Source organism: Macaca thibetana, chromosome 15 (genome assembly GCF_024542745.1).
Source record: "Macaca thibetana thibetana isolate TM-01 chromosome 15, ASM2454274v1, whole genome shotgun sequence".
In the NCBI taxonomy this organism is placed as follows: Eukaryota; Metazoa; Chordata; class Mammalia; order Primates; family Cercopithecidae; genus Macaca; species Macaca thibetana.
This window is the reverse complement of record NC_065592.1, coordinates 104,032,052-104,057,205: the sequence shown is the minus strand read 5'-3', so window position 1 is coordinate 104,057,205 and position 25,154 is coordinate 104,032,052. Positions and strand designations below refer to the sequence as shown.

At 40.1% G+C, this 25,154-nt stretch overlaps 1 protein-coding gene across 2 annotated transcripts in view; it reads left to right on the top strand.

The window, feature by feature from the left end:
• The window catches only part of SPTLC1 (serine palmitoyltransferase long chain base subunit 1), a 75,229-nt gene that overhangs the window by 29,077 nt on the left and 20,998 nt on the right, over positions 1–25,154 (top strand). The window contains exons 1-4 of one of the 2 annotated variants that reach the window (XM_050762044.1): positions 2,282–3,295; positions 8,227–8,359; positions 17,412–17,541; positions 21,265–21,354. In XM_050762044.1, the coding sequence (XP_050618001.1) occupies positions 8,265–8,359; positions 17,412–17,541; positions 21,265–21,354 (315 nt within the window). In that variant the 5' untranslated portion in view covers positions 2,282–3,295; positions 8,227–8,264. Of the gene's footprint in view, positions 1–2,281; positions 3,296–8,226; positions 8,360–17,411; positions 17,542–21,264; positions 21,355–25,154 lie in introns of those variants that run through there. The other variant, XM_050762042.1, reaches the window with a different exon arrangement.

Below are 25,154 nucleotides of genomic sequence, written 5' to 3'. Positions count from 1 at the left end.
CAAATACAGTGAATTCCCTGGGAGTCGTCAAAAAAGACTCTGGCATTTTATGGTTGTTTTTATTAAGTGTATATTCTTTGCTCCTGAAAATGTTATTAAATAATTGTTCAGGCCAGGCATGGTGGCTCATGCCTGTAATCCCAGCACTTTGGAAGACTTAGGCGGGCGGATCACCTGAGGTCAGGAGTTCAAAACCCCCCTGGCTAACATGGTGAAACCTCGTCTCTACTAAAAATACAAAAATTAGCCGGGCATGGTGGTGGGTACCTGTAATCCCAGCTACTTGGGAGGCTGAGGTGGGAGAATCGCTTCAACCTGGGAGGCAGAGGTTGCAGTGAGCCGAGATCATGCCAGTGCACTCTAGCCTGGGCAACAGAGGGAGACTCTGTCTCTAAATAAGTAAATAATAAAATTGTTCAGATGAATTTTTTGCTGGAAATAACATTTTGGCTTATAAAAAATTGTCACAGTGTGGGGAAAGCAGACCAAGGGAAATATCTTCCATCTTCTATTCTTATTTCCATTTCTGGATCTTTTTGTAGTTTTTTACTTTAACAGTTAAGTTTTTTACTTTTGTGATTTTTTTTACGTAAGGGAGCACCTTACATTATCCCTAAGCTAGTTTGGTGATTACATTATTTGTCTTGGAAACAGATGAGGAGAATTAGTGTCCAGGAATCCTACAGCTGAAAGTGATCTTTAAAATCTTTAGTTCTAACCCTAAAATTAGAAACTGGCCAGATTTAGTGGCTCACGCCTGTAATCCTAACACTTTGGGAGGCCGAGAAGGGAGGATTGCTTGAGCCTAGGCATTTGAGACTAGCCTGGGCAATGTAGCGAGACCCTGTGTTTACAAAAAATAAAAATAAACTGGGCACTAGTGTGCACCTGTAGTCCGAGCTACACGGGTGGCTGACGCAGGAGGATCCCTTGATCCCAGGAGGTTGAGGCTGTGATGAGCTGTGTTCATACCACTGCAGTTCAGCCTGGATGACAGAGCGAGACCATCTCAAAAAAAATAATAATAATAATAATAATAATAATAATAATATAAACCAAGTATCCTGACTTCCATTCTTGATGGCAAGTTTGAAGAAATGAGCTCGTATCAGAGCCTCCCACGTTCCTCCAATCTAATACAAACAGGGGTTGTTTGCTTGGTTTTTAATTGGTAGGGAATTATTTTCTTGGCAGGTATTAGAAAACTAGAAAAGTCACATTTTATGGCATTGTCAGTTGTAATCTGATGAAGGCTTTCTGTGACTGCTTACTGAGGTAAAGGAATTGTTTCTTAAAAGCCTCTCTTTCTAGTGGATTTTATTGGCTTGTGTAACCTTGGCCCCGCTTGAGTTTTGATCTGGACAAATGAGAGATTTATTGACAAGTCCAACTGTGAAAGTTTCAAATCTTCAAGGCAAGTTTTCTGAAAGCTGTGAAATATATTGTTAAAATATCCTAGTCACCTTTCCCTTTGAATCACCTGCATAATAGCATGATAGATGTTTCCAAACATGGGATCTTTAGATTAATGGTTTTTTAATTAATTTTCTTGATTGGGTAATTCAATACATGATAGAAACTTCAAAAAGTGGACAAAGATAGACATGAGTAATCTCCTAACCTCAGGTCCTATTTTCCTCACTGCCATCCTACCACCTAAAGACAAGCTACTGTCAGTAGTTTCTTGTTAATTCTTCCAGAGACCTTTTATCAGCATATGTGAACCACTTCCACGTATTTCTTTTTTTCCTCCATTGTTAGAAAAATGCTAGCATACCGAACACATTTTTCTGTACCTTGCTGTTGAAGTGAGTGTGTTTTAAATTTAAACTGGGTTTGATCCTTCAGATGTCTAACTATGCAGTCAGAGGCAATGAACGCACAAGCATAGATCAGATCCTCTGTAAGCCACTTTATTGGTCACTTTAGGGTAGGAACCATCCTTATCCTAAAGCTATAGGTGCAGGTTCAGACAGACTGTGGCTTCTGGACAAAGGCTGCAAGATAGTTTGCAGTGGGACTGTTTTCGAACAAGACACCAAATCTACAACTTAAAGTAATGTGTAATGTTTTCTGAGTGCATTGTCCTTCAGATAAACATGGCTTTCTTCATTCTCAACAGTTGCCCATGTTTACTTGTCATCGTTTTTCCTTTCTTTAAATATATGTATTGCCCATATTTGTACTTTTTAAATTTTCTGACAGGATTTTTTTCTGTGTCTTTTCTTATTCTGGAAGTAATAACTTGAATTATTACAGTTGTATTAAAATACTTTGAAATTTTAGCATTAGTTACAATTGGAGAAGCTACATGAAGTCATCTAAGGCTAAATTGTATGTCTAAAATACCGTATACATTTAAATTATTCTAAATATGTCGGGGATGTTTGCCTTTTGCACCGAGCAATAACGCAGACATGAAGCCCTGTTTCTCTCGTTTACAATTGCTTATGTATTCTTGAAGAGTTTAATTTGAAGTGTAGGATAGCTTTCCCTGGACTCCCACATGATTGCTTTTAATATTGTCTTTCTCGCCCTCCAACGTATCGCAACTAGTTTCAAAGCACACCGCTTGTAGCTTTCTTCCCAACTCGTGAAATAGTGAATGTGAATCACTTTTAAGAGTCAATTTCCTTATTAAACATTCTCTCTTGTTTACTATTTCACGGTAACATATCTGTTAAATGATTAATTCAGAAAAAGTAATGGAGCAATGACTGGATTAAGATTCATCTAGTTTTTTAAGGCTAAACATTCCCCTACCTCCTCAAGGCCAGGCGGGTAGAACTCAGCAAGTTATTAGAACAGTTGCCTTAGGACCATGTGAACTAGATTTCTTCCCACCCACTGATGTGTATTTTAGAACTCAGCAAGTGGTTTCATTGAGTCATGGAACCTTCCTTTCCTCTCAGGCCAGTGGGATCCCATTGTACTTAGGATAGTGTCTGTTGGTAAACTTTTTGTTGTTTCTTTCTTTGTTTTTAGTACATTTAGGTCTTATTCACATGTGATTTATCCCTGGTTCCCTGGGGTCTGTTTTGCATATGTAATGATTCATTGTCTTAAACTAGGTCAAAAAACAATTGGGTGGCAAGGTTTCATTATGAGAGATAATAGCATTTAATTGTGTTCTAGAGCCAGTCTAGAGTAAAAGTTGTTCATTTCAGTAGTTTATAAAAATATTTGCCTTCTTTGTTTTAGAACAGTCAACTGATCCATGACCACCTTTTTCAGTAGGAAGAACATTTGTGTTATGCACGTGCCTAATTGAAGAGACAACCTGAACAGGCTAAGTGTGAGCAACAAGGCTGTTTATTCACCCGCGTGCGAGCGAGCTGAGTCCGAAAAGGGAGTCAGCAGAGGGTGGTGAGATTGGAGATGGTTTTATAGATTAGGGGTAGGCAGTGGAAAGTTACAGTTAAGGGCCAGTTTTTGCGGGTAGGGGAAGAATGTCACAAGATACATTATCACGAGATTGATTGATCACATAGGGTAGAGCCTGTTACAATGGTAGAATGCCACAAGGTTGGCTAATCAGCTAAGACAGGTACAAGCCGTTTTTCTTCTTTCGTGGTTTTCCTGTTGTCCCAGACTTTCTGGCTGCAGGAGACCTTCTGGATGTATATGTGTGGGTCACAGGGGTCACGATGACTTGACCATGGCACAGCCTGCTCTCAGGGGACCTTACAATTTGGTCATAAAATTCCTAGATCTGCCACTTCTTCTTACCAGTCGTGGGAATCATGGTTTTCTCAGGTGTGAGCGGGAACAATCATTGCTTGCGTGGCTTTAGAACACTTTGCTACGGATCACATAAGGTACTGCATGTGAAAACATGAAAGACATTCGGCCCTGTGTGTTCCAGTGACTACCTAAGGGCTGATGTAATGCCCAGACCGTTTGTTCCCCAAAGAAGACCACCAGAGTCCAGAGTCAAAGCCAAGCGGCAAGGATCTTTTACTGCAAGTTCGAACTTGGTCGCTCCATTCCACAGCATGCAAGAGGGCCCCGAACAATGCGAGTGCTTGCCTTTTATAGCCCGATGTAAATAGGATACGTAAAGTTACAGAGGAACAAGGGAATTCTTTTGGTTACAGCATTACAATTGGTTTACATTTTAAGTTATACATTTAGTAGTTTTTCTATTGGTTCCCGCGCTTTCAGTAAAACCACAAACGGCTGTGTCCTTATCGGGGATTTTCCAGGTGGTGTTTGTACTGGGCTCAGGAAATTGAGAGATATATGGTGGGATGTGTTTGTACTGGGCTCAGGAAGTTGAGAGAGATATGGTGGGATGTGTTTGTACTGGGCCTGTTTGTGTTGAGCCCGGGGCTGAGGAATGTGCCTGATTTCTTTCACTATCATTTATACTCTTAAGAAGAAAAATTGTGCATGTCTCTAGGGATGTGTGTGTGTGTGTGTGTGTGTGTGTGTGTGTGTGTTGTTGTTGTTGTTGTTGAGACGGAGTTTCACTCTTGTTGCCTAGGCTGGAGTGCAGTGGCGCGATCTTGGCTCACCGCAACCTCTGTCCCCCAGGTTCAGGCAATTCTCCTGCCTCAGCCTCCTGGGTAGCTGGGATTATAGGCACACACCACCATGCCCAACTAATTTTTTTTTTTTTTTTAAAGTAGAGATGGGGTTTCTCCATGTTGGTCAGGCTGGTCTCAAACTCCTGACCTCAGGTGATCTGCCTGCCTCGGCCTCCCAAAGTGCTGGGATTACAGGTGTGAGCCGCCACACCTGGCCTCTAGGGATTTTTTTTTAAGGACAGTATGTATGCAAAAATATGAAGGCCTTAAGAGAAAATGTAGTTTGTTTCTAAACTGTCCTAAAGTCAGCTATTTTATGGTATTTTCTCTGGAGAACATCCAGGAAGGTCATAATCTCTCCTCCTTGTAAGTGAGAAGCTGAACCAAGTGGCTCTTATTAGAAGATAGTCTCAACAATTCAGAATTCAGATAACTTAATTAGAAGATTGCCTAAAGTGTGACCAGGTTTTTACTTTTAAAATAAAACCTTTTCTTTTATTCTACAATATTAATGTAATTAAACAAACTCTTAAATAGCGTATTGCTTGTTCCATGCCAGGCAGTGTTCTGAGTGTTTTATCAGCATTAACTCCTGTAGTCCTCCTGCTAACCCTTGAGGAAGGTAGGACTATCCCCCCTATTCGACAGAGGAAGGCACCGAGGCTGCCCAGGGCTGACCCCCCCAGACCTAACTACAGTCTGAGCTCTGTGATGACGGAGGTAATGAGGCCTCCCGTCCCTGAGGTTCTGGTGAGGGAGCCAGACACCAGATCAGCAAGTGCAAGAAAGTGCTGAGGGCTGTGAGGTGTGCGGAGGCATTCTAGGACACCTTCCTCCATGGTCACTTCTCTGCCATGTTTAGTGCTAACAGTGAATTGTAGAATATAGTACTTTTGTTTTATTCCATGCAAGTCTACAGCGCCAGTTAGTGAAGTGGATCATACATACAGAAGATATGGACATCAGAAATGGAAGAAAAGTGGGTGCCCTTGTAGTTTTCCTGCTTGTTGCCTTCCGCTCCCTTGGGTTGAGAGTTTCTTCGTTGCACAAAGGAGCATCAAGAGAAGCAAGTTCTGCAGTTACCCATATTTACCTGTCACAAAACCTGCTTTGCAAGGCTGTCATCAGCTAAAACCCAGTGTCTTTTGATAGAAGGAAAAGACTAGTCTTTTTGAACTTTTGGGACTATGCTTGAACAAATAAGTCATTGATGTATTGTTGCGAGATTCTTCTTCCCACTTTATGGCAACTGTATATAAACAGTTACGAGTATACCTAATGATAGGAAGATTTGTAACATGCTGATTTTCATCAACTGGGTAACTCACTCTAAAGTCCTGAAACAGGGTCATACTCAGTTTTACAGTCTCATCATTCATCACTGAAAAGAGTCATTTAGAGCTAAGAAGTCTACAGAGTGATTTAAAATCCCTTTTGTGGTTAGCAAAAATAGTTTGTATACATAGCATGTTTTTCTTTTTGAAATGGAGATACCAAATGAAAGCAAACCGTTGTGGCCCGGGTTGTCCTTCTGGCTGAACTGTGAAGGTTTGTGGCAGAAATTTTCAATTAGAAGCACCATTATAATTTGAAGGAGGCCTCCAACCTGGGAACATGAGAGGTGGCAAAGTGGTGGCACTCAGAGAACAGTAATGAGGATGAGAAGGAAGACATACCCCAGAGTAACCCATGCTCAGCTCCTTGGCTGTGTTCCTCTTTCTTGCTAGATTTTACCTGAAACCTTTTCTGATAGCATCTCTCCTAGAGGGTGGCTGTCAGACAAAAGGGATCACGACCTTGGATTTCGTGTGATCGTCATGTCAGAGATCTTACACTCGAAGATCACCTGGGATATGTTCTTCTAAACTCTGTGTTGTAAAGTCCCACGTTTGTTTAATATTGGTATAATGAAAAGTGTCCATTTTATAAAATAACGATAACCAATTGGTAATGGAAATCAAATGATATTGACCATGTTAACGTACAAATAGGAAGAAGCATGCCTCATATTTTATCACTATTTGATAGGAGTGAAATTAATAGTTCATTTAACAGTTCTGTAACATTCTTTAGGAAGTCTGTAAATACGCTGCCTCCTGCCAGGCCGTCAGCCCTCTCTGCTGCCCCTAGCTCAGGAATGCCCAGACCGCCTGCCGTTGCCCGTGCTTGGGTTCTCATCAGTAGGCACACCACGGCTCCCTCATCCTGGGTCTCAAAATCCAACTCTGTGGGCTCTGATTTCCCTCCTTTCTCACATAGCGCTCTAAGACTGGAGGGGCCTGGCTTCTCTGAGCCCTCCCCACACAGGACCTGTGGTGAAACTCTGTTATCTAGTCCTCCAGGCTTGGGTCCTGCCATAGTTAAAAGAGCTAAAGGAATTTTTTTTAAAAATCCCTTTCCCTCCTTGATAATACCTCATTTTAAGACTGCTTTAAACTTTTTAAGATTCTAAACTGGCCAGTGGCCTGTTTATTCTAAGCATCACTGGTCCTCCGTCCGAGGACATAAAGCCTCATGGTTCAGTCTGAGAGCTAAAAGGCTGTAAGGAGGACCAGGCACGGTGGCTCTTGCCTGTAGTCCCAGCACTTTGGGAGGCGGAGGCGGGCAGATCATGAGGTCAGGAGATCAAGACCATCCTGGCTAACACGGTGAAACCCTATCTCTACTAAAAATAGAAAAAATTAGCCGGGCGTGGTGGTGGGCACCTGTAGTGCCAGCTACTCAGGAGGCTGAGGCAGGAGAATGGCGTGAACCCGAGAGGCGGAGCTTGCAGTGAGCCAGATTGTGCCACTGCACTCCAGCCTGGGCGACAGAGCGAGACTCCATCTCAAAAAAAAATAAAAAAAATAAAAAAGGCTGTAAGGAGCCATCATTTCAGAGGAAAATAATAATCAGTCTAATAATTATAATTTATCCTCATTGTTATGTCAACATCCTTCTTATGGTACATCTATAAAAGTACTATATTTCCTTTTGTACTATAAATTTGAATTATTATTCATTACACTTATAAGAAATTCAGACAGAATCCCAGCCCCAAAAAGTGATGGGAGGTGCCACTACTAAATGCTGACACAGATTGTTAGAGGAATGGTCACTGGAGTTCTAGTAAGTGTCACCTTCTTGATGCAAAGTATACAGAGTTGTTTTTGCTAAAATGCAAATAGACATTAATAAGTTAACATCAGACATTGGTGAGACCTCAGTGGTTTTGGTCAAGGGCAGTTAACGCAGGGAAACTTGGTAGGCCTTGAAGTCTTACAGTGGAGTGATATCAAAGCATGACCCGAAGTTGGAACTGCCCCAGTAACACATTTTGCAGATAGATGAGTAGCTGATTTAGTTCGTGTATTTTAGAAGTTGTATGGGCCTGGAATTATTTTAATAGATCTTATATAATCTATCATTTAAAAACCATTCCATTTTGGCCATAAGGTGAAAGTACTGATAATTATACTGTTTGTGTTCTTTTATTTATTCTTTAGTAGAGAAAAAGAATTATAAGACAGTTTAACCATTTAATTTTTTAACTGAAATAGATGTTCATTTTTATTTATTCTTTAGTAGAGAAAAAGAATTATAAGACAGTTTAACCATTTAATTTTTTAACTGAAATAGATGTTCATTTTTATTTATTCTTTAGTAGAGAAAAAGAATTATAAGACAGTTTAACCATTTAATTTTTGTACTGAAATAGATGTTCATTTGGATTTGGAAGACCGCCTGGCAAAATTTATGAAGACAGAAGAAGCCATTATATACTCATATGGATTTGCCACCATAGCCAGTGCTATTCCTGCTTACTCTAAAAGAGGGGACATTGTTTTTGTGTAAGTAACCTTTACCTAGTTTTCTAATAGCAACTCCTTTGAGATAATACTGAGGTAAATTCCTTAGAGAAATACTTCATTAGAAGTTATCTGCATAAAATAATACTGCTTTTTATTGTTTTTCAAGAAAGTCACCTCACCAAAGGTTTCAAAATTTGTGAAACCTTCACTTAAAAGATGCTTAACAGTGTCTGTAGTCATTTATCTGCCATGATAATTATTTATTGATGTCCGGATGAGGACAGCTATCTGCCTTCTTTGTGCAGCTCTGTGGCTGTGTGTTATCCTCATCCGTGGTCACCACCTCACGTTGTCACTCAGACTGCCCGGCAAAGTCTCTCCATGTCTCATCACCCGTTCACCCCGTCTCCTGGCCTCAGCCGATCTTGCTTCCTACCTTATTAAGAATAGAGGAGCCATGACTTGGACACTTTCTTGACTACCCACAAGTAGATCTTCACACTCGCTGCCTGTCCTGAATGCATGCTATGGAGATTTATTGTGAAGGGCAAAGGGCAGCCAAGCAAGGGCTGGCAGGCTCCAGGCAGCTGATTAAACCAGTCAGAAGCATCTGTCGCCGCCCCAGGCCAAGCCCCTGTCGTCCTTTGAGTGGACTAAAATTTGGGTCTCAAATTTACTTTTATTTTCTCTTTTCCTTTTTTTTTTTTTTTTTTTTTTTGAGACGGAGTTCACTTTGTCGCTGGGGCTGGAGTGCAGAGGCGCAATCTCAGCTCACTGCAACCTCCACTTCCTAACTCTAAGCAATTCTCCGGCCTCAGTCTCCCAAGTAGCTGGGATTACAGGTGCCCGCCACCACTCCCAGCTAATTTTATGTATTATCCGTAGAGATAGAGTTTTACCATGTTGGCCAGGCTGGTGTCGAACTCCTGACCTCAGGTGATCCACCCGCCTCGGCTTCCCAAAGTGCTAGAATTACAGGCGTGAGCCACCATTCCTGGCCTTTTTTTTCTTTCTTTCTTTTAATTTTTTTATTTTGAGACGGTCTTTCACTCTTGTCACCCAGGCTGAAGTATAATGAAGTGATCTCAGCTCACTGCAAGCTCCACTTACTGGGTTCAAGCAATTCTCCTACCTCAGCCTCCCAAGTAGCTGGGATTACAGGTGCCTGCCACCATGCTTTGCTAATTTTTTGTATTTTTAGTAGAGATGGGGTTTCACCATGTTGGCTAGGCTGGTCTTGAACTCCTGACCTCAGGTGATTTGCCTGCCTCAGCCTCCCAAAGTGCTGGGATTACAGGCTTGAGCCACTGCGCCTGGCCTCCTCTTTTCCTTTTTAACACCATAGCCAGAGTAATCTTTTTAAAATGTAAAGCTTCTGTTGTTGCTAAAATGAAGACCCAAGTCCTTTGTATGATCTTGTGAGCTCTGCACCACTTTTTCAGGCTTATTTTGTACCATTTTCCTGAGGTGTTTAAGCTGTAGCCTTGCCAGCCCTGTATGCTAGTGTCCTCTCACCTCGGGACCCACACACATGCTTGTTCTGACTAGAACACTGTTCCTCCTCTCCTATCCTACTTAACCTTCTCATCCTACACATACTTCTGCAGGGAAGCCGTCCCACACCTCTCAGAGCAGGTCAAGACCCCTGCTGCATGTGGACACAATCTTACAACCAGAGAGAATTTATTGTTCTTGTTTGTCCATGCTCACACAAGCACTCAAACTGCCTCTCAAGGTCACCCTGCTTCTCAAGCCTCCCTCCCACACACAGACACACACACACTCTCACACACACTCTGCTCTGCTCATTTGCTTCATACTTAACTATACTTTTATTTTGTAGAACTTGTAATAGTTTATAATTTTATATCTGTGTGGTTATTTGCTTCTGTTTCTTGCTGGGAGCCCATTACTTAGAATAGTATTTATCATTTAGTAATGGTCAATAAACACTAGTTCAGTAAATGAATGAAAGGAAGCTGGAGCTTAGAATAGGGGCCAGATAACTATATGGTAGAGCCTGGCCTCCCTCAAGACCTGCACTGGCCTCTTACCACTCACCATTGGAACTCTTGCTTGTGCAGCGACAGAACTTTCTATCACAATTACTACAGAGCTGACTCTACCTGGGGCTTCTGCAGTACATGTGACCCATTCCTCACTATAGCTCTACAACAGTCTAGGAGCACTACAGCAAATGTCCTGGGTCTAAGTAGTATACTAATGTGAGCATAAAAATGAATATTTTTATTAATTTTTGGCACATAGTTTAAAAAATAATGTGGAAGACTCATCACTAACTGGAGCGCCATTGACTTAAACAGTGTTTCTGGGTTTTTAGTAAAAGCAGAGTTATAGACAGCTGCAGTGTCATTCAGTGTCACTTTATACACAAGCACCCCACTATAAATTCTTTTTAAGTCCAGAAAAAGTTGATGGTTGCTGGTGAACTCATACGCTTCCTTTGATAAATACATTTTTTTTTTTTTTTTTTTTTTTTAACTGCTAGGAAACAGGCTAAATTCTCTTCCATGTGTTATGCTCAGTGTCTTAAAACTTCTGATTCCAGTGAGTTGCTAACCTGTTTATTCTGCTACATAATTTTAAATATTCTGCCTGAAATGTGTTTGAATGTATGAGTGCTAGAGGTAAACATGGTGTTTGGTAAATTTGTTTTGATAAATTTGTCAGGCATAGACACTGTCTGATGCTTCATTTCCTTCCTTTCAGTAAACAGTGTTAATGCTTTGCCAATAGTGGGTCTCAGCGCAGTGGTCATTCATGGACTGAAGTCTGTCCTATCACTCCTCTAAGTCTGTGTTCATGCTGCTTCACAGATCTTTTTAAAATTAAACTTTTTACATTCAGATAATTGTAGATTCAAAAGCACTTGTAAGAAATGATACAGAAATCCTAAGTGTCTTCCAGTGGGGACCTCTTGCAGAATGAACAGTTTCACAGCCAGGATATTGGCTTTGTCATTGTCAAGATGCAGAACATTTCTGTCACCACAAGGATCCTTCATGTTGCCACACCCACATTCCTCCCACCTGCCCACTCCTTAACCCCTGGCAACCACTAATCTGTTCTGTTTGTTAATTTTGTCTTTTTAAGAATGTTATACAAATGGAATCATTCAGTAGGCAACGCTTTGGGGTTGGCTTTTTTCATTTGGCGTAATTCTCTGATGGTTCATCCAAGTTGTTGCTTGTATCCAGAGTTGGTTCCTTTTGATTGATGAGTATTATTCCATGGCATGAAGGCACCACCATTATTGAAGTTACCTATTGAAGACATCTGAGTTGTTGCCAGCTTTGTGCTATTATAAAAAAAAGAAAAAAAAAAAGCTGCTCTAAACATTCATGTACATTCATGCTGTGTGAGCATAAGTTTTTATTTCTGTGGAATACATGCCAAGAAATGCAGTTGCTATGTTTATAGTATTGCACAGTTTTTAAAGGAACTGCCAAACTGTTTTCCAAAGCGTCTATACCATTTTATGTTCCCATCAGCAATATATGAATGATCGAGGTTCTCCACATCTTCAGAGGCATTTGATGTTGTCACTACTTTTTTAGTCAGTCTGATAGGTGTGGAGAGAAATTTATGTTTTTCTGATGGCTAATGATGTTGAACATCCATTCGTATGCATATTTGCCATCTCTTCAGTGAAATGTCTTTTCATGCCTTTTGTCCATTTTCTAGTTGTGTGATTTGTTTTTATACTGAGTTTTGAGAGTTCTTTATACATTCTAGATCGTAATTCTTTATCAGATATGTGGTTTGCAAATACAAATTTTGATGTCCACATATTCATTGATAACATATAGAGATGAAATGGATTTTTGTGTGCTGATCTTATATCCTGCAAGCTTGCCAAACTCACTTATTTAGCTCTAGGAACTGTTTTTCTAGATTGCTTAGGATTTTCCATGTAGACAGTCATCATGTCATCTGTAAATAGTTTTATTTATTTTCTGATCTACTTACTTTTTATTCCCTTTTATTGCCTTATTTCACAGGCAAGAACTTCCAGGACTGTGGTAAGAGTAGTAAGAGAAGACATTCTTACCCTGTTCCTGATATTAGAAATCATTTACTCTCAATAAGTATAATGTTAGATGCAGATTTCTTACAATGCACTTTATTACATCCACTTTCCTGCACCTCATCCTTTTTTTCTGAGCATTTTCATTGTAAATCAATGTTGAATTTGGTTGGTCAGCTACTTTTTCTGTATTGGTTGGTATGATCATGTGATTTTTCTTTTTTAGCCTGTTAATGTGGTGGGTAACATTGATTTATTTTCAAATATTGAACCAGCCTTGCATACCTGGAATAAACACCACTTGGTTATGGGGAATAATTTTTTTTATAAAAAGCTAAATTCTATTTGCCAATCTTTTGTTAAGGATTTTGAATCTGTGTTCATGAGGGAGACTGTCCTATAATACACTTTTTTTGATACTTACTTTGGTTTTGGTCGCAGAATAACACTTCATAGAATCAACTGGAAAGTGTTCTGTCTTCTATTTTGTGGAGCTATTTGTATAGAATTATTTTTAATTATTTAATTTTTTGGTAGAATTCTCCCATGAAACCATGTGGGCCTGGAGATTTCTTTTTTGCAAGTATCTTAAATCTGAATTCAGTTTCCTTAGTAGTTATCAGGCTGTTCAAATTATCTGTCATATTGAGTGAATTGAGGTAGTTTGTGCTTTTCAAGGAATTGGTCCATTTCCTATAAGTTGTCAGATGTGTATGTGTGGTGCTGTTCATGGTATCCCCTTATTATTCTGATGTCTGCAGAGTCTATAGTTATATACCTTGTTTCACTCCTGGTATTGGTAATTTGTGCCTTTTCTCCTTTTTTTCTTTGTCGGTCTTGTTAGAGGTGTGTCCATTTTATTGATCTTTTGAAAGAATCTGCTGTTTGTTTCATTGATTTTTCTCTTGTATTTTTCTTGTCAGTTCCATTGATTGAATTCTCCTGTTATTTCCTGCCTTCTGTTCACTTTTGATTTATTTTGTTCTTTTTCTTGATTTTGAGGTAGGAGCTTAAATTATTAATTTGAAACTTTTTCTCTTTTCTTGAATGTTCATTTAGTGCTGTGAATTGCCCTCTCAACGCTGCTTTAGTTGTGTCTCACAAATTTTGATGTGTTGTGTTTTCATTTGTATTTAGTTCATTTTCGTTTTAAGAAATAGGGTGTCAGTGTTTTGCCCTGGTTGGCTGTGAACTCCTGGGCTCAATGGATACTTTTGCTTCAGCCTCCTGGGTAGTTGGCACTACGAGAACACACCACTGTGCCCAGCTTAGACTTTCCCTTTGACCTAAGGATTATTTAGAAGTGTATTTTCTACTTTTCAGGTGTTTGGGGACTTTAAATTTGTTGTAGTTTGGTTTATGGCTAATACTGTAGTCTATTTTGGAATATGTTACATGGGCACTTAAAAATGTGTATTCTGCTATTTGGTGGAGTGTTCTATAAATGTCAGGTCTTTTTGGTTGATGGTGTTTCTGGGTTCTCTCTTGGTGATTTTCTGTATAGTTCTTCTATCAGTTGTTGAGAAGGATAATGAAGTTTTCAACTGTAATTGTGGGTTTGTCTGTTTCTTCTTTCAGTTTTATTAGCTGTTGCATCTTAAATTTTTTTTTTTTTGAGATGGAGTCTCGCTCTGTCGCCCAGGCTGGAGTGCAGTGGCCGGATCTCAGCTCACTGCAAGCTCCGCCTTCCGGGTTTACGCCATTCTCCTGCCTCAGCCTCCCGAGTAGCTGGGACTACAGGCGCCTGCCACCTCGCCCGGCTAGTTTTTTGTATTTTTTTTAGTAGAGACAGGGTTTCACCGTGTTAGCCAGGATGGTCTCGATCTCCTGACCTCGTGATCCGCCCGTCTCGGCCTCCCAAAGTGCTGGGATTACAGGCTTGAGCCACCGCGCCCGGCCGCATCTTAAATTTTTTAGCTTTTTTGTTTAGTGCATATTTAGGATTGCTAAGTTTTCTTGATGAATTGACCCTTTTGGCATTTCATAATGTTCTTCTCTGTCTCTGATAATTTTCTGCTTTTTGTGTATGTGCTGCCAAAGCAAACACTCTGATAATTTTCTTTGTTCCAAGGTTTACTTTGTCAGATGCCCTTTTTATTTTGTATATTATATAGTTGTGTGTATATATCTGTATTTTTTTTACTACCTATATTGTTATATTTGAAGTGAGTTTCTTACAGACAGCATATAGTTGGGTCATGTTATTTAATTTATTCTGCCTGCCTGTCTTTAAATCATGTATTTGTACATTTACATTTAATGTAATTATTTGATACAGTAGGGTTTAAGTCTGTTAAAACGAAGTCTGCCATTTTGTTTTTTGTTTCTTGTCTGTTCACTTACTTTGTGTTTATTTTCTCTTTTCTGCCTTTCTGTGGGCTAATCGAACATGTTTTTAGAATTTATTTTTTCTTTGTATAGCTTTTTTTAGTCATTACTCTGAGTATTACATTACACGTATACTATAGTAGACTACTGGTGTCATCATTGTACCAATTCAAGTGTAGAAACTTTTACTTTCCTTTACATTCCTTTATTCCCTCATTTACATTATGATTGTTTTAAATATTTCCTATACATAGAGTGAGAACCATATCAGTGTTGTAATTTTTGCTTTAACTGTCCAAAATAATTTAGAAAACTCCAGAGGAGAAAAAAAAGCCTAGTGAATTTGCCCATATTTTTTACTTACTGTGCTTCTTCCTCCTTTGATAATCTAACAGTCTTCTTTTATGGCTTTTTTCCTATTTAGAGGACTTCCTTAGGCCATATCTTTAGGGTAGGTCTGCTAGTGACAAATACTCTTCATTTTTCTTAACGGAGAATGTCTTGATTTCACCTTCATTACTAAAGGATATTTTTGCTGGTTATAGGATTCTGGGTTGACAGTTATTTTCTTTCAGCATTAGGAACACATTGTGATGCTTTTTTTTTCTGGTGTCTGGTTTCTGATGAAAAATCTCCCATTATTCAAATTGTTTTTCTCTATGTGTAAGGTGTCATTTTTCTCTGGTTGCTTTCAAGACTTTTTTTGTCATTTTTTTTTGGAAGTTATCTATGATGTGCCTTGGCAACTATTTGTTTGCATTTGCTCATTTGCATTTGCAAAGCGTCCTACTTGGCCTTCCCTGACAACACCCTAGGAGGGGTGTCGCCCTGTTAGAGCCTCTCAAGGGTCAAAGTCTAGGTTCCCTGCTCAGCTTCTTTAATCTGTAGATTTAAACCACTTGACAAATTTAGGGAGCTTTTAGCCATTATTTGTTTGAATGCTTTTTTAGCCCCACCCCCTTTCTCTTCTTCTGGAATTCCAGTGACACAAGAGTAAAAGATTACTCTTTTAGTGTAATCCCACGGTTCCCTGAGACTCTGTTCATTTCTTTCTATTCTATTTTCTTTCTGTTGTGCTCAGTGAATAATTTCTTTTTTTTTCTTTTTCTTTTTCTTTTTTTTTTTTTTTTGAGACAGAGTCTCGCTCTGTATCCCAGGCTGGAGTGCAGTGGCGTGATCTCGGCTCACTGTAAGCTCCGCCTCCCGGGTTCACACCATTCTCCTGCGTCAGCCCCCTTGAGTAGCTGGGACTATGAGCGCCCGCCACCACACCCGGCTAATTTTTTTGTATTTTTTTTTCAGTGGAGACGGGGTTTCACCGTGTTAGCCAGGATGGTCTCGATCTCCTGACCTCGTGATCCACCCTCCTTATCCTCCCAAAGTGCTGGGATTACAGGCGTGAGCCACCGCGCCCGGCCGTCAGTGAATAATTTCTATTGCTTGTCTCAGTTCACTGATACTTCCTCTGTCTCCTTCATTCTGCTGTGAGCCCATCCACTAAGCTTCTTATTTTAGTAATTTTGTTTTTTCCGTTCTGATAGCTCCATAGGACTCTTCTTTGTATCTTCCATTTCATCACTGAGGCTTTTTATTATTTCATTTGCTTCAGGTGTCTTCATGGTGGCTCATTAAAATATTTTTATCATGGCTGCTCTAAAATTGTTGTAAGATAAGCTTGATATCTCTGTCATCTCACTATTGACACTTGTTTCATTCTACTTGATATCTTCTGGTTCTTGATATAAGGGATATTTGATGGAGACCTAGACACTTTCATATTACGCTGCTGTAGTCCATGTCTAGTTTAAGCCATCTCTTTTATTTGGCTTTCTCTGACAGGGAAAGGGGCTGGGGGACTGCTGCCTCATACTGCCAGGAGGAGGGACAAGTCAGGGGCCCGACTCAGCCTCCAGTGGGTTTCTTCGTTGCTGCTGGGTGATGGTAATAGTCCTGACTCTCCACTCGCCCTCCTCTGACACTGCCCAGGAGGAGATGGGGAGGGTGCCCACTACTCCTAGGTGCAGGTGGAAGTTAGGGCTCTCCATGTGTTCTTTGCTGACCCCACAGTGGGGGTGGAGGGAGTCCACTTGTTGTTATCAACTGATAGGAATAAAAGGCTCAGCGTCCTACTTGGCCTTCCCTGACAACACCCTAGGAGGGGCGTTGCCTTGTTAGAGCCTCTCAAGGGTCAATGTCTAGGTTCCCTGCTCAGCCTTTGCTGACATAGATGGGGCTGGGTACCCCTCATTTTTTTCTGTGGCGTTTGGCTACAGTAGAATAGTTATTATCTAAAAGTTTTCTGGCTAGCTGGGCTGCCAGTATTACTTCTCAGGGCAAAATAATGGTAGAGTAATGTGTCAGTCAAATCACAGATGCCACTGATCGCGAGGCACACCAGTATTTTATGTTTCTTACAAAGAGAAAAGTATGTGAATACACTGATACGTCATCCATAGTAAGATGCATGCTGATTTCAGAGAGATTAATACATAGTGAGAGTGTGCTTCTTGGAACAGATTAAGTATGGTAGTTATGTGAAAAGGACTCATGGATGAAGCGCACACAATGATGTATAAATATTCAAACATGTTTTATTTATTTGCTATGCTCGTGTTAACAATCACTGATTGGTCAGCTTACAAAAACAAGCGTTCCTTTTTGAGAATGTTGACAAGACCCTTTAAACCCAATTTGGTGGATCTCTTATCCTTGCAGAGACAGAGCTGCCTGCTTTGCTATTCAGAAAGGATTACAGGCATCCCGTAGTGACATTAAGTTATTTAAGCATAATGACATGGCTGACCTCGAGCGACTACTAAAAGAACAAGAGATCGAAGATCAAAAGGTATGATTCTTTTGAAGAAAATTATACAGTTCTTTTGTACTTTCTAACCAGCTAAATTATATATGAAATGGTAATTTGTCATGAAAACTTGCCTGTGGATCACATTTGGATATTAAGAAGGGTGTTCCTGCTTATTAAATGTACTTCATATTGGAGAGCCAAGTCTGATTGTAATTGCCTTGTCATTGCCATAATTACATATAGCAAATTGAGGGGAGGTAATCCAAGCAGCTTTCTAAGAGATCAAGAGAGGCTGAAAAACAGCATGCACTTAGTGAGGCGGGGAGATGTCTACTCATAGCCGGGCGTAATGACACCAAAACTTACTAGGCCTTTAATGACATATACCTAGTGAATTCAGAATAGGCTTATTCACACCAGAATAAATCATGTATCAATTACATGAGGAAAGAATGGCAGCAAGCTTATTTTATTAATATATGAACAAAGTGAAGCCCTTTCTCCCCACCCCACCTGTATCCTGCTCTGAGCAGCTGCTGCCCGTGGGAAATGACTGCCCCAACATGGTCTCCTTCCAGCTTGCAGCCCTGGTTTCAGCTCTTTCCTCTCAAGAGCCTAACATAACCTCAGGTGATGGTGGTTTGGAAGTAGCTCCTTGGTGTTCTGATTAGAGTGAAACAGAGGAAGTGGGTTCAGAGCATCGTTGTTAAAATTATAATTTATTTTCCCCTGATGACATGGGTAAGTAAAGTAGCTCAGGTCTGTGGCTCTGAGCAGAGCACCATGATGTGTGTCTTCATCTCAGACACAGTTTCAGGTGGACTTTGCCAGTGCAACACATTCATAACTAGAATAAATTATAAAAATGCTCGTCACATTTCTTAATTTTATGTTAATTTTCAATTTTCCAAATATTTGCATTATTCATTTAGGATTCTGTCATCTTTGTTCAGATGTCAGCCTGAGTGCATCACTTCATGAATATACACATTCTCATGATGAATATGCATGATCTTGCTATTTTATACTTAATCTGCTGTAGGCTAATGTTTCACATTTACAGAATTTAGAAAAACCTATAGGGAAAATCTGAAAACTGAGCCCATTCCACTGGTTAATTTCTTTCTACAAAGTATAAAAAGATGTTTCTTACGATTATGCAGTAATAGAATGCTAGTCTGTATTCAGTAATAGAATTGCAGTCTGCTGCCATTTGTTTTGCCAAGTTAGTATTATATAAATTTGGAAAACATCAGATTCAGGTTTTGTATGTGCTCTTTTTCTACAAGATCCGTAAGCCATAGAACTTTTTTTTTTAATGAGCAACAACAAGAAATAAAATTAAATATCTTGAAACTTATTTCTACTTTATAATTTTTACTTTTTTACTAATTTATATTTTTCTTGATGAGAGCAGGCTTTCTAAGTAACTTTACATTTTGGTTTTTAGAAATACTCATTTGCAATTTTATTTTCACATAAATAATCTGGTCATTAATACTTTGAATGTTTTCTTTGTCCATTTCCCAAGTGCTGTGGTTCATAAATTGTTTTTTATCCCTTTTCCTACAGGGTTCTTTTGTGCCATATTAATTCTTCTTAAAGAATGGTCAGTGGATATGAACAGTAGTTCATAAAAGGAATACACATAACTATGAACAAGTGAAAAATAGCCTAGACTCACTAATAATTAAGGAAATTAGGCTAGGAGTTTTGCCTGTTAAATTAGGGCATGTTTTTAATAGTAGTAGTCAGTGCCAACACAGATGTGTTGAGACAAAGAATCTATGACTCTGGAAAGAGTTTAAATTAGCACTTCTTTTCTAGAAGGTAAATTGGCAGATACATTCCAGGATCCAAGTAATTCCATGCCGTTTGACCCATTCCTGTGGTGGTGTCTTTAAAAAATTATCAGAAATGATGTCACATATTGAGGGATATTCATATTGTGATATGAAAAAGCAAATGAGGGAAACAACTAAATCCAACATTAGGGAAATAGTTAAGTAGTTTATGGTATATCCATAGGCAGAACATCTCCATTAAAATCATGTAATCCGAAATAATTTAGAAATGCTCACAGTATAATGTTTTTAAAAGCAGGTCCTAAAACTACAGTAAAATCCTGATTCTGAACAAAGTAATTTATATGTTTATGCAAGAAAGACAAAAATTATCACCATGTGGTATGATTAGCTAATTTATTTGTTTTTTGTACTTTTCCATTTCCCAAAATTTGAATATTTTTAAATCTAAGAAAAATGTTTTTCCTTAAAGACAGGCAGAGGTAGCATGCCCTGTGTAGAAATTAGGGTGGCACCTCTTCATCAGTCACTTCTAACATATTGCTAGCTCCCCAGCTTTCAGTTGTGAGTTGACAGAGTAAAGATGATTGAGCAACATCAGTGATGTATACTTTTTTATTCCTCAACAAACATTTTTTTTTTTAGTGCTACTGCTGTGGGTTGTAAAATACTCCTTTAAAGCATTGCTCTGATACTTTCTAATTCTGATCATTTCTAATTGTCCATTGGAGCAGAAGCTTAGAGGCAAGAAACCTCTGAGTAAGAAGGTAATGGCAAACTCTATCTGTGGATCTCAGGGTTTTTTGCAGTCCCGCACACCTGAACCATGTACAGTTTCATACATGTGAGAGATTTATTAGTGACTTGCTCTGAGCGGAGTGTGTGAAGGTGTGTGTTTTTTGAAAAGAAGACCTTGGCCGGGTGCAGTGGCTCACACCTGTAACCCCAGCAGTTTGAGAGGCCAATGTCAGTAGATCAAGAGGTCAGGAGTTCAAGACCAGCCTGGCCAACATGGTGAAACCCCATCTGTACTAAAAATACAAAAATTAGCTGGGCGTGGTGGCAGTTGCCTGTAATCCCAGCTACTCGGGAGGCTGAGGCAGAGAATTGCTTGAACCTGGGAGGCGGAGGTTACAGTGAGCCGAGATGGCACCACCGCACTCCAGCCTGAGTGACAGAGCGAGACTCCGTCTCAAAAAAAAAAAGAAAAGGAGACCTCTCTACCCCACAGCCGAGGAACATCATTGGACAAAGTCATAGTCAAATTTTACTTGATCCGATAATAGATCAGTGGGGAGTGAGGAAGGAGCAGGGTTGCCCCTTGTTTTGGGAGGTGAAGGAAAACAGGGTTTGAGTTTTGTAACTTTTTGTTATGGAAAAATGCCAACATAGAATAAGGAAACACAGTGGTATAGTGAAGCCCCCCATACCCTTCTCCCAGCTTTGTTATCAGCATTACATCATTCTTGTGCCATCTGTTCCTCACCCCATCTTCATGATGATGATCTTCATTATAGTTGTTCTGGGTAAAATTGACAGACATTGAATCATATGAATACAGCTATACAATTTTGACCAGTGATTATACCCATGTAACCCGGGAATGTCGGCTCCATTATGATGTAAAACATTCCCATTTCTTTACAGAGTTCCCTTAGGCCCCTTCCCAGTTGGAGGGTTGAAGGGTTTTGTTTGTGTTTTAATATTCTCAGAGTGCCTAATTAGTTTGTGTGTGTGTGAGGTCATCCAGCTAATGCTGTGAGCTGAGAAACGTGTCTGAGAGAAGATAGCACTGTTGTTCATCTCAAAATAACCCGTCACAAACACTGAGCTTTCAGTTCATTCGGAATATTTTTTTAGGAATAAATCTTGGAAGGTGAAAGTGCTGGGGAATATTTAACAGATCTTGTCTTTAGAGTTACTGAAATGTAAGATGTCTGCTTTTTCTCTTTTAAAGAATCCTCGCAAGGCTCGTGTAACTCGGCGTTTCATTGTAGTAGAAGGATTGTATATGAATACTGGAACTATTTGTCCTCTTCCAGAATTGGTAAGCAACCATGTTCAGTCATAATTTTAATATTTGGACTATTTGACACAGGTGCCTTTTGTTTATGACCACTTTTAGTGTATAATGTCTGCGTTGCTTTGCACATTAGGCCTCATAAGCATAATTTGCTCAGATCAGGGAAAAAGAACAACATTGAATGCCAGTGCTGGCCTTCACAGAGTAATCAGGAATGCTCTGTTGCCCAGGCTGGAGTGCAGTGGTGTGAACCCAGCTCATTGCAGCCTTACCCTCCTGGGCTCAAGTGATCCTTCCACCTTAGCTTTCTGAGTTAGCTGGGACTACAGGCACATGCCACTGCACCTGGCTCGTTTTTCCCTTTTTTGTGGAGTCAGAGCCTCACTGTGTTACCTAGGCTGGTCTCAAACTCTTGGACTCAAGCGATCCTCCCGCCTCAGCCTGCCAAAGTGCTGGTATTACAGGTATGAGCCACCATGCCTGGCCAAGACTTAGGTTTTTTTTTTTTTGAGATGGAGTCTCGCTCTGTCGCCGGATCTTGGCTCACTGCAAGCTCCACCTCCCGGGTTTACGCCATTCTCCTGCCTCAGCCTCCTGAATAGCTGGGACTACAGGAGCCTGCCACCACGCCCGGCTGATTTTTTTTATTTTTTTATTTTTTTTTTTTTTTTTTTATTTTTTAGTAGAGATGGGGTTTCACCGTCTTAGCCAGGATGGTCTCGATTTCCTGACCTCGTGATCCACCAGCCTCAGCCTCACAAAGTGCTGGGATTACAGGCGTGAGCTACCGCGCCCAGCCTTTTTTTTTTTTTTTTGAGACAGAGTCTTGCCCTGTCACCAGGCTGGAGGGCAGTGGCACCATCTTGGCTCACTGCAACCTCCGCCTCCCTGGTTCAGGCAGTTCATTCTCCTGCCTCAGCCTCTCGAGTAGCTAGAACTACAGGCGTGCGCAGCCACCCCCAGCTAATTTTTGTAGTTTTAGTAGAGACTGGGTTTCACCATGTCGGCTAGGATGGTCTCGATCTCTTGACCTCGTGATACACCCACCTTGGCCTCCCGAAATGCTGAGATTACAGGCGTGAGCCACCACGTTGGCCCTACTTAGCTTTTAAGATCCAGCTTTATTTAGGTGAAATCAACGTGTAAAATACACCTACTTTAAGTGTAAAATTTGATAAGTTTTGACAGATGTATATACATCTCTATCACCATAACCATCACCACCATAGTCAAGATACAGAACATTTTTATATAAGAAAATGTTTATCCAGAAAGAAAACTTTATCCAGAAAGCTTCCTGATACCTCTTTGTAGTAAGTACCCATGTTGGCCCCAGACAGCCATTAATCTACTTTCTCTTCCTGTAGATTAGTTTTCCCTTTTATAGAATTGTGTATGAATGAAAGCATAGCTTGCTTTTTTTGTTTGTTTGAGACGGAGTTTCGCTTTTGTTGCCCAGGCTGGGGAGTGCAATGGCACGATCTTGGCTCACTGCAACCTTCGCCTCCTGGGTGCAAGCGATTCTCCTACCTGAGCCTCCCAAATAGCTGGGATTACAAGCATGTGCCCCCACGCTCGGCTAATTTTGTATTTTTAGTAGAGACTAGGTTTCTCCATGTTGGTCAGGCTGGTCTTGAACTCCTGACCTCAGGTGATCCACTCTCCTTGGCCTCCCAGAGCTGCGGGATTACAGGCGTGAGCCACCGTGCCTGGCCAAAACTTAGCTTTTTGGTAGTGAAAGCAACATAACTGTTTTTAGAAACCATGACCATTGAAATTTCGTTTATTGAGGTGAAATTCACATAACACAAAGTTAACCAATTTAAATTGTACAGGACAGTGACATTTATTACATTTACCATGTGTGCAATCATCAACTCTAGGTCAAAAACCTTTTCATGACTCGCAAAGAAGACCTCAAACCCATTAAACAGTCACTCCCCATTTTCTTCTCCCTCTAGCTCCCAGCAACCACCAATCTGCTTTCTATCTCTATGGATTTACCTTTTCTGGTTATTTCCTATAAATGGCATCGTATAATATATGACCTTTTCTTTCTGACTTCATTCACTTAATGTTTTTAAAGTTCATTAACATTGTATACCATGTATCAGTATTTCATACCTTTTTAATGCTAAGTAATAGTCCACTGTAGGGATAATACCACATTTTGTTTTATATGTTCATCCACAGATGGATATTTGGGTTCTTTCTACCTTTTTGCTTTTGCGAATAGTGCTGTTGTGAACATTTGTGTATAGGTATTTGTTTGAATTCCTGTTTTCAGTTCTTTCATGTATATATCTAGCAGTGTAATTGCTGGATTATATGGTAATTCTGTTTAACTTAATGAGGAACTGACATACTGTTTTCCACAGCGATTGCACCATTTTACATTCCTGTCAGCTATGTACCAGGGGTACAGTTTCTCTACATCTTTGTCAGAACTTATATTTTCTAGGGTTTTTTGTTGGTTTGTTTTAGCCATCCTAGTGAGTGTGAGGTAGTATCTCACTGTGGTTTTGATTTGTGTTTCCCAAATGACTAATGATGTTGAGCCTCTTTTCTTGTTTTTTTTGTTTGTTTGTTTGTTTGGCCATGTGTATATCTTTGGAGACGTATCTATTCAAGTGCTTTGCCCATTTTTTAAAATTGGGTTGTTTGTCTTTTTGTTTTTAAAAGAATTCGTTATATATTCTGGATACTAGATGTTTATCAGATACATGATTTGCAAATATATTCTCCTATTTTGTGGGGGTTTGTTTCGTTTATTTGATACTGTCCTTTGACACACAGTTTTTAAAATTTTGATGATGTCCAATTTATCTGTTTTGTTGTTGCTTGTGCTTTTGTGTTTTATTTTAAAATCTTTGTTTAATCTGGCCGGGCATGGTGGCTCACGTCTGTAATCCCAGCACTTTGGGAGGCCAAGGCAGGTGGATCATTTGAGGTCAGGAGTTCAAGACCAGCCTGGCCAACATGGTAAAACCCTGTCTCTACTAAAAATACAAAAAAAATTAGCCAGGCATAGTGGTACATGCCTGTAATCCCAGCTACTCGAGAGGCTGAGGCAGGAGAATTGCTTGAACCTGGGATGCGGAGGTTGCAGTGAGCCAAGATCACACCAGTGCACTCCAGCCTGGGTGGAGTGAGACTCCATCTCAAAAAAAAGAAAAAAAAAATCTTTGTTTAATCCAAAATTATCAAGATTTACTGCTGTGTTTCCCCCTAAGAGTTTATAGTTTTTTTTTTTTTTTTTTTTTGAGACGGAGTCTCGCTCTGTTGCCCAGGCTGGAGTGCAGTGGCGGGATCACTGCTCACTGCAAGCTCCGCCTCCCAGGTTTACACCATTCTCCTGCCTTAGCCTCCCGAGTAGCTGGGACTACAGGTGCCCGCCACCTTGCCCGGCTAGTTTTTTGTATTTTTAGTAGAGACAGGGTTTCACCGTGTTAGCCAGGATGGTCTTGATCTCCTGACCTCGTGATCCGCCCATCTCGGCCTCCCAAAGTGCTGGGATTACAGGCTTGAGCCACCGCGCCCGGCCGAGTTTATAGTTTTCAATCTTACATTTAGGTCTGTAGTTCATTTGAGTTCATTTTTGCATGTGCGATGATGAATAGGTCATCAAGTGGTTATCCAGTTTTGCCTGCATCATTTGTTGAATGTTTCCCCATTGACTGGTCTTGGCACCCTTGTGGAAATTAATTGACCATAGACGTATGGGTTTATTTCTAGACCCTATTCTGTTTCATTCTTTGCTATATATCTGTCCTTATGCCAGTACTACACTGTGTCAATTATTGTAGCTTTGTAGTAGGTTTGAA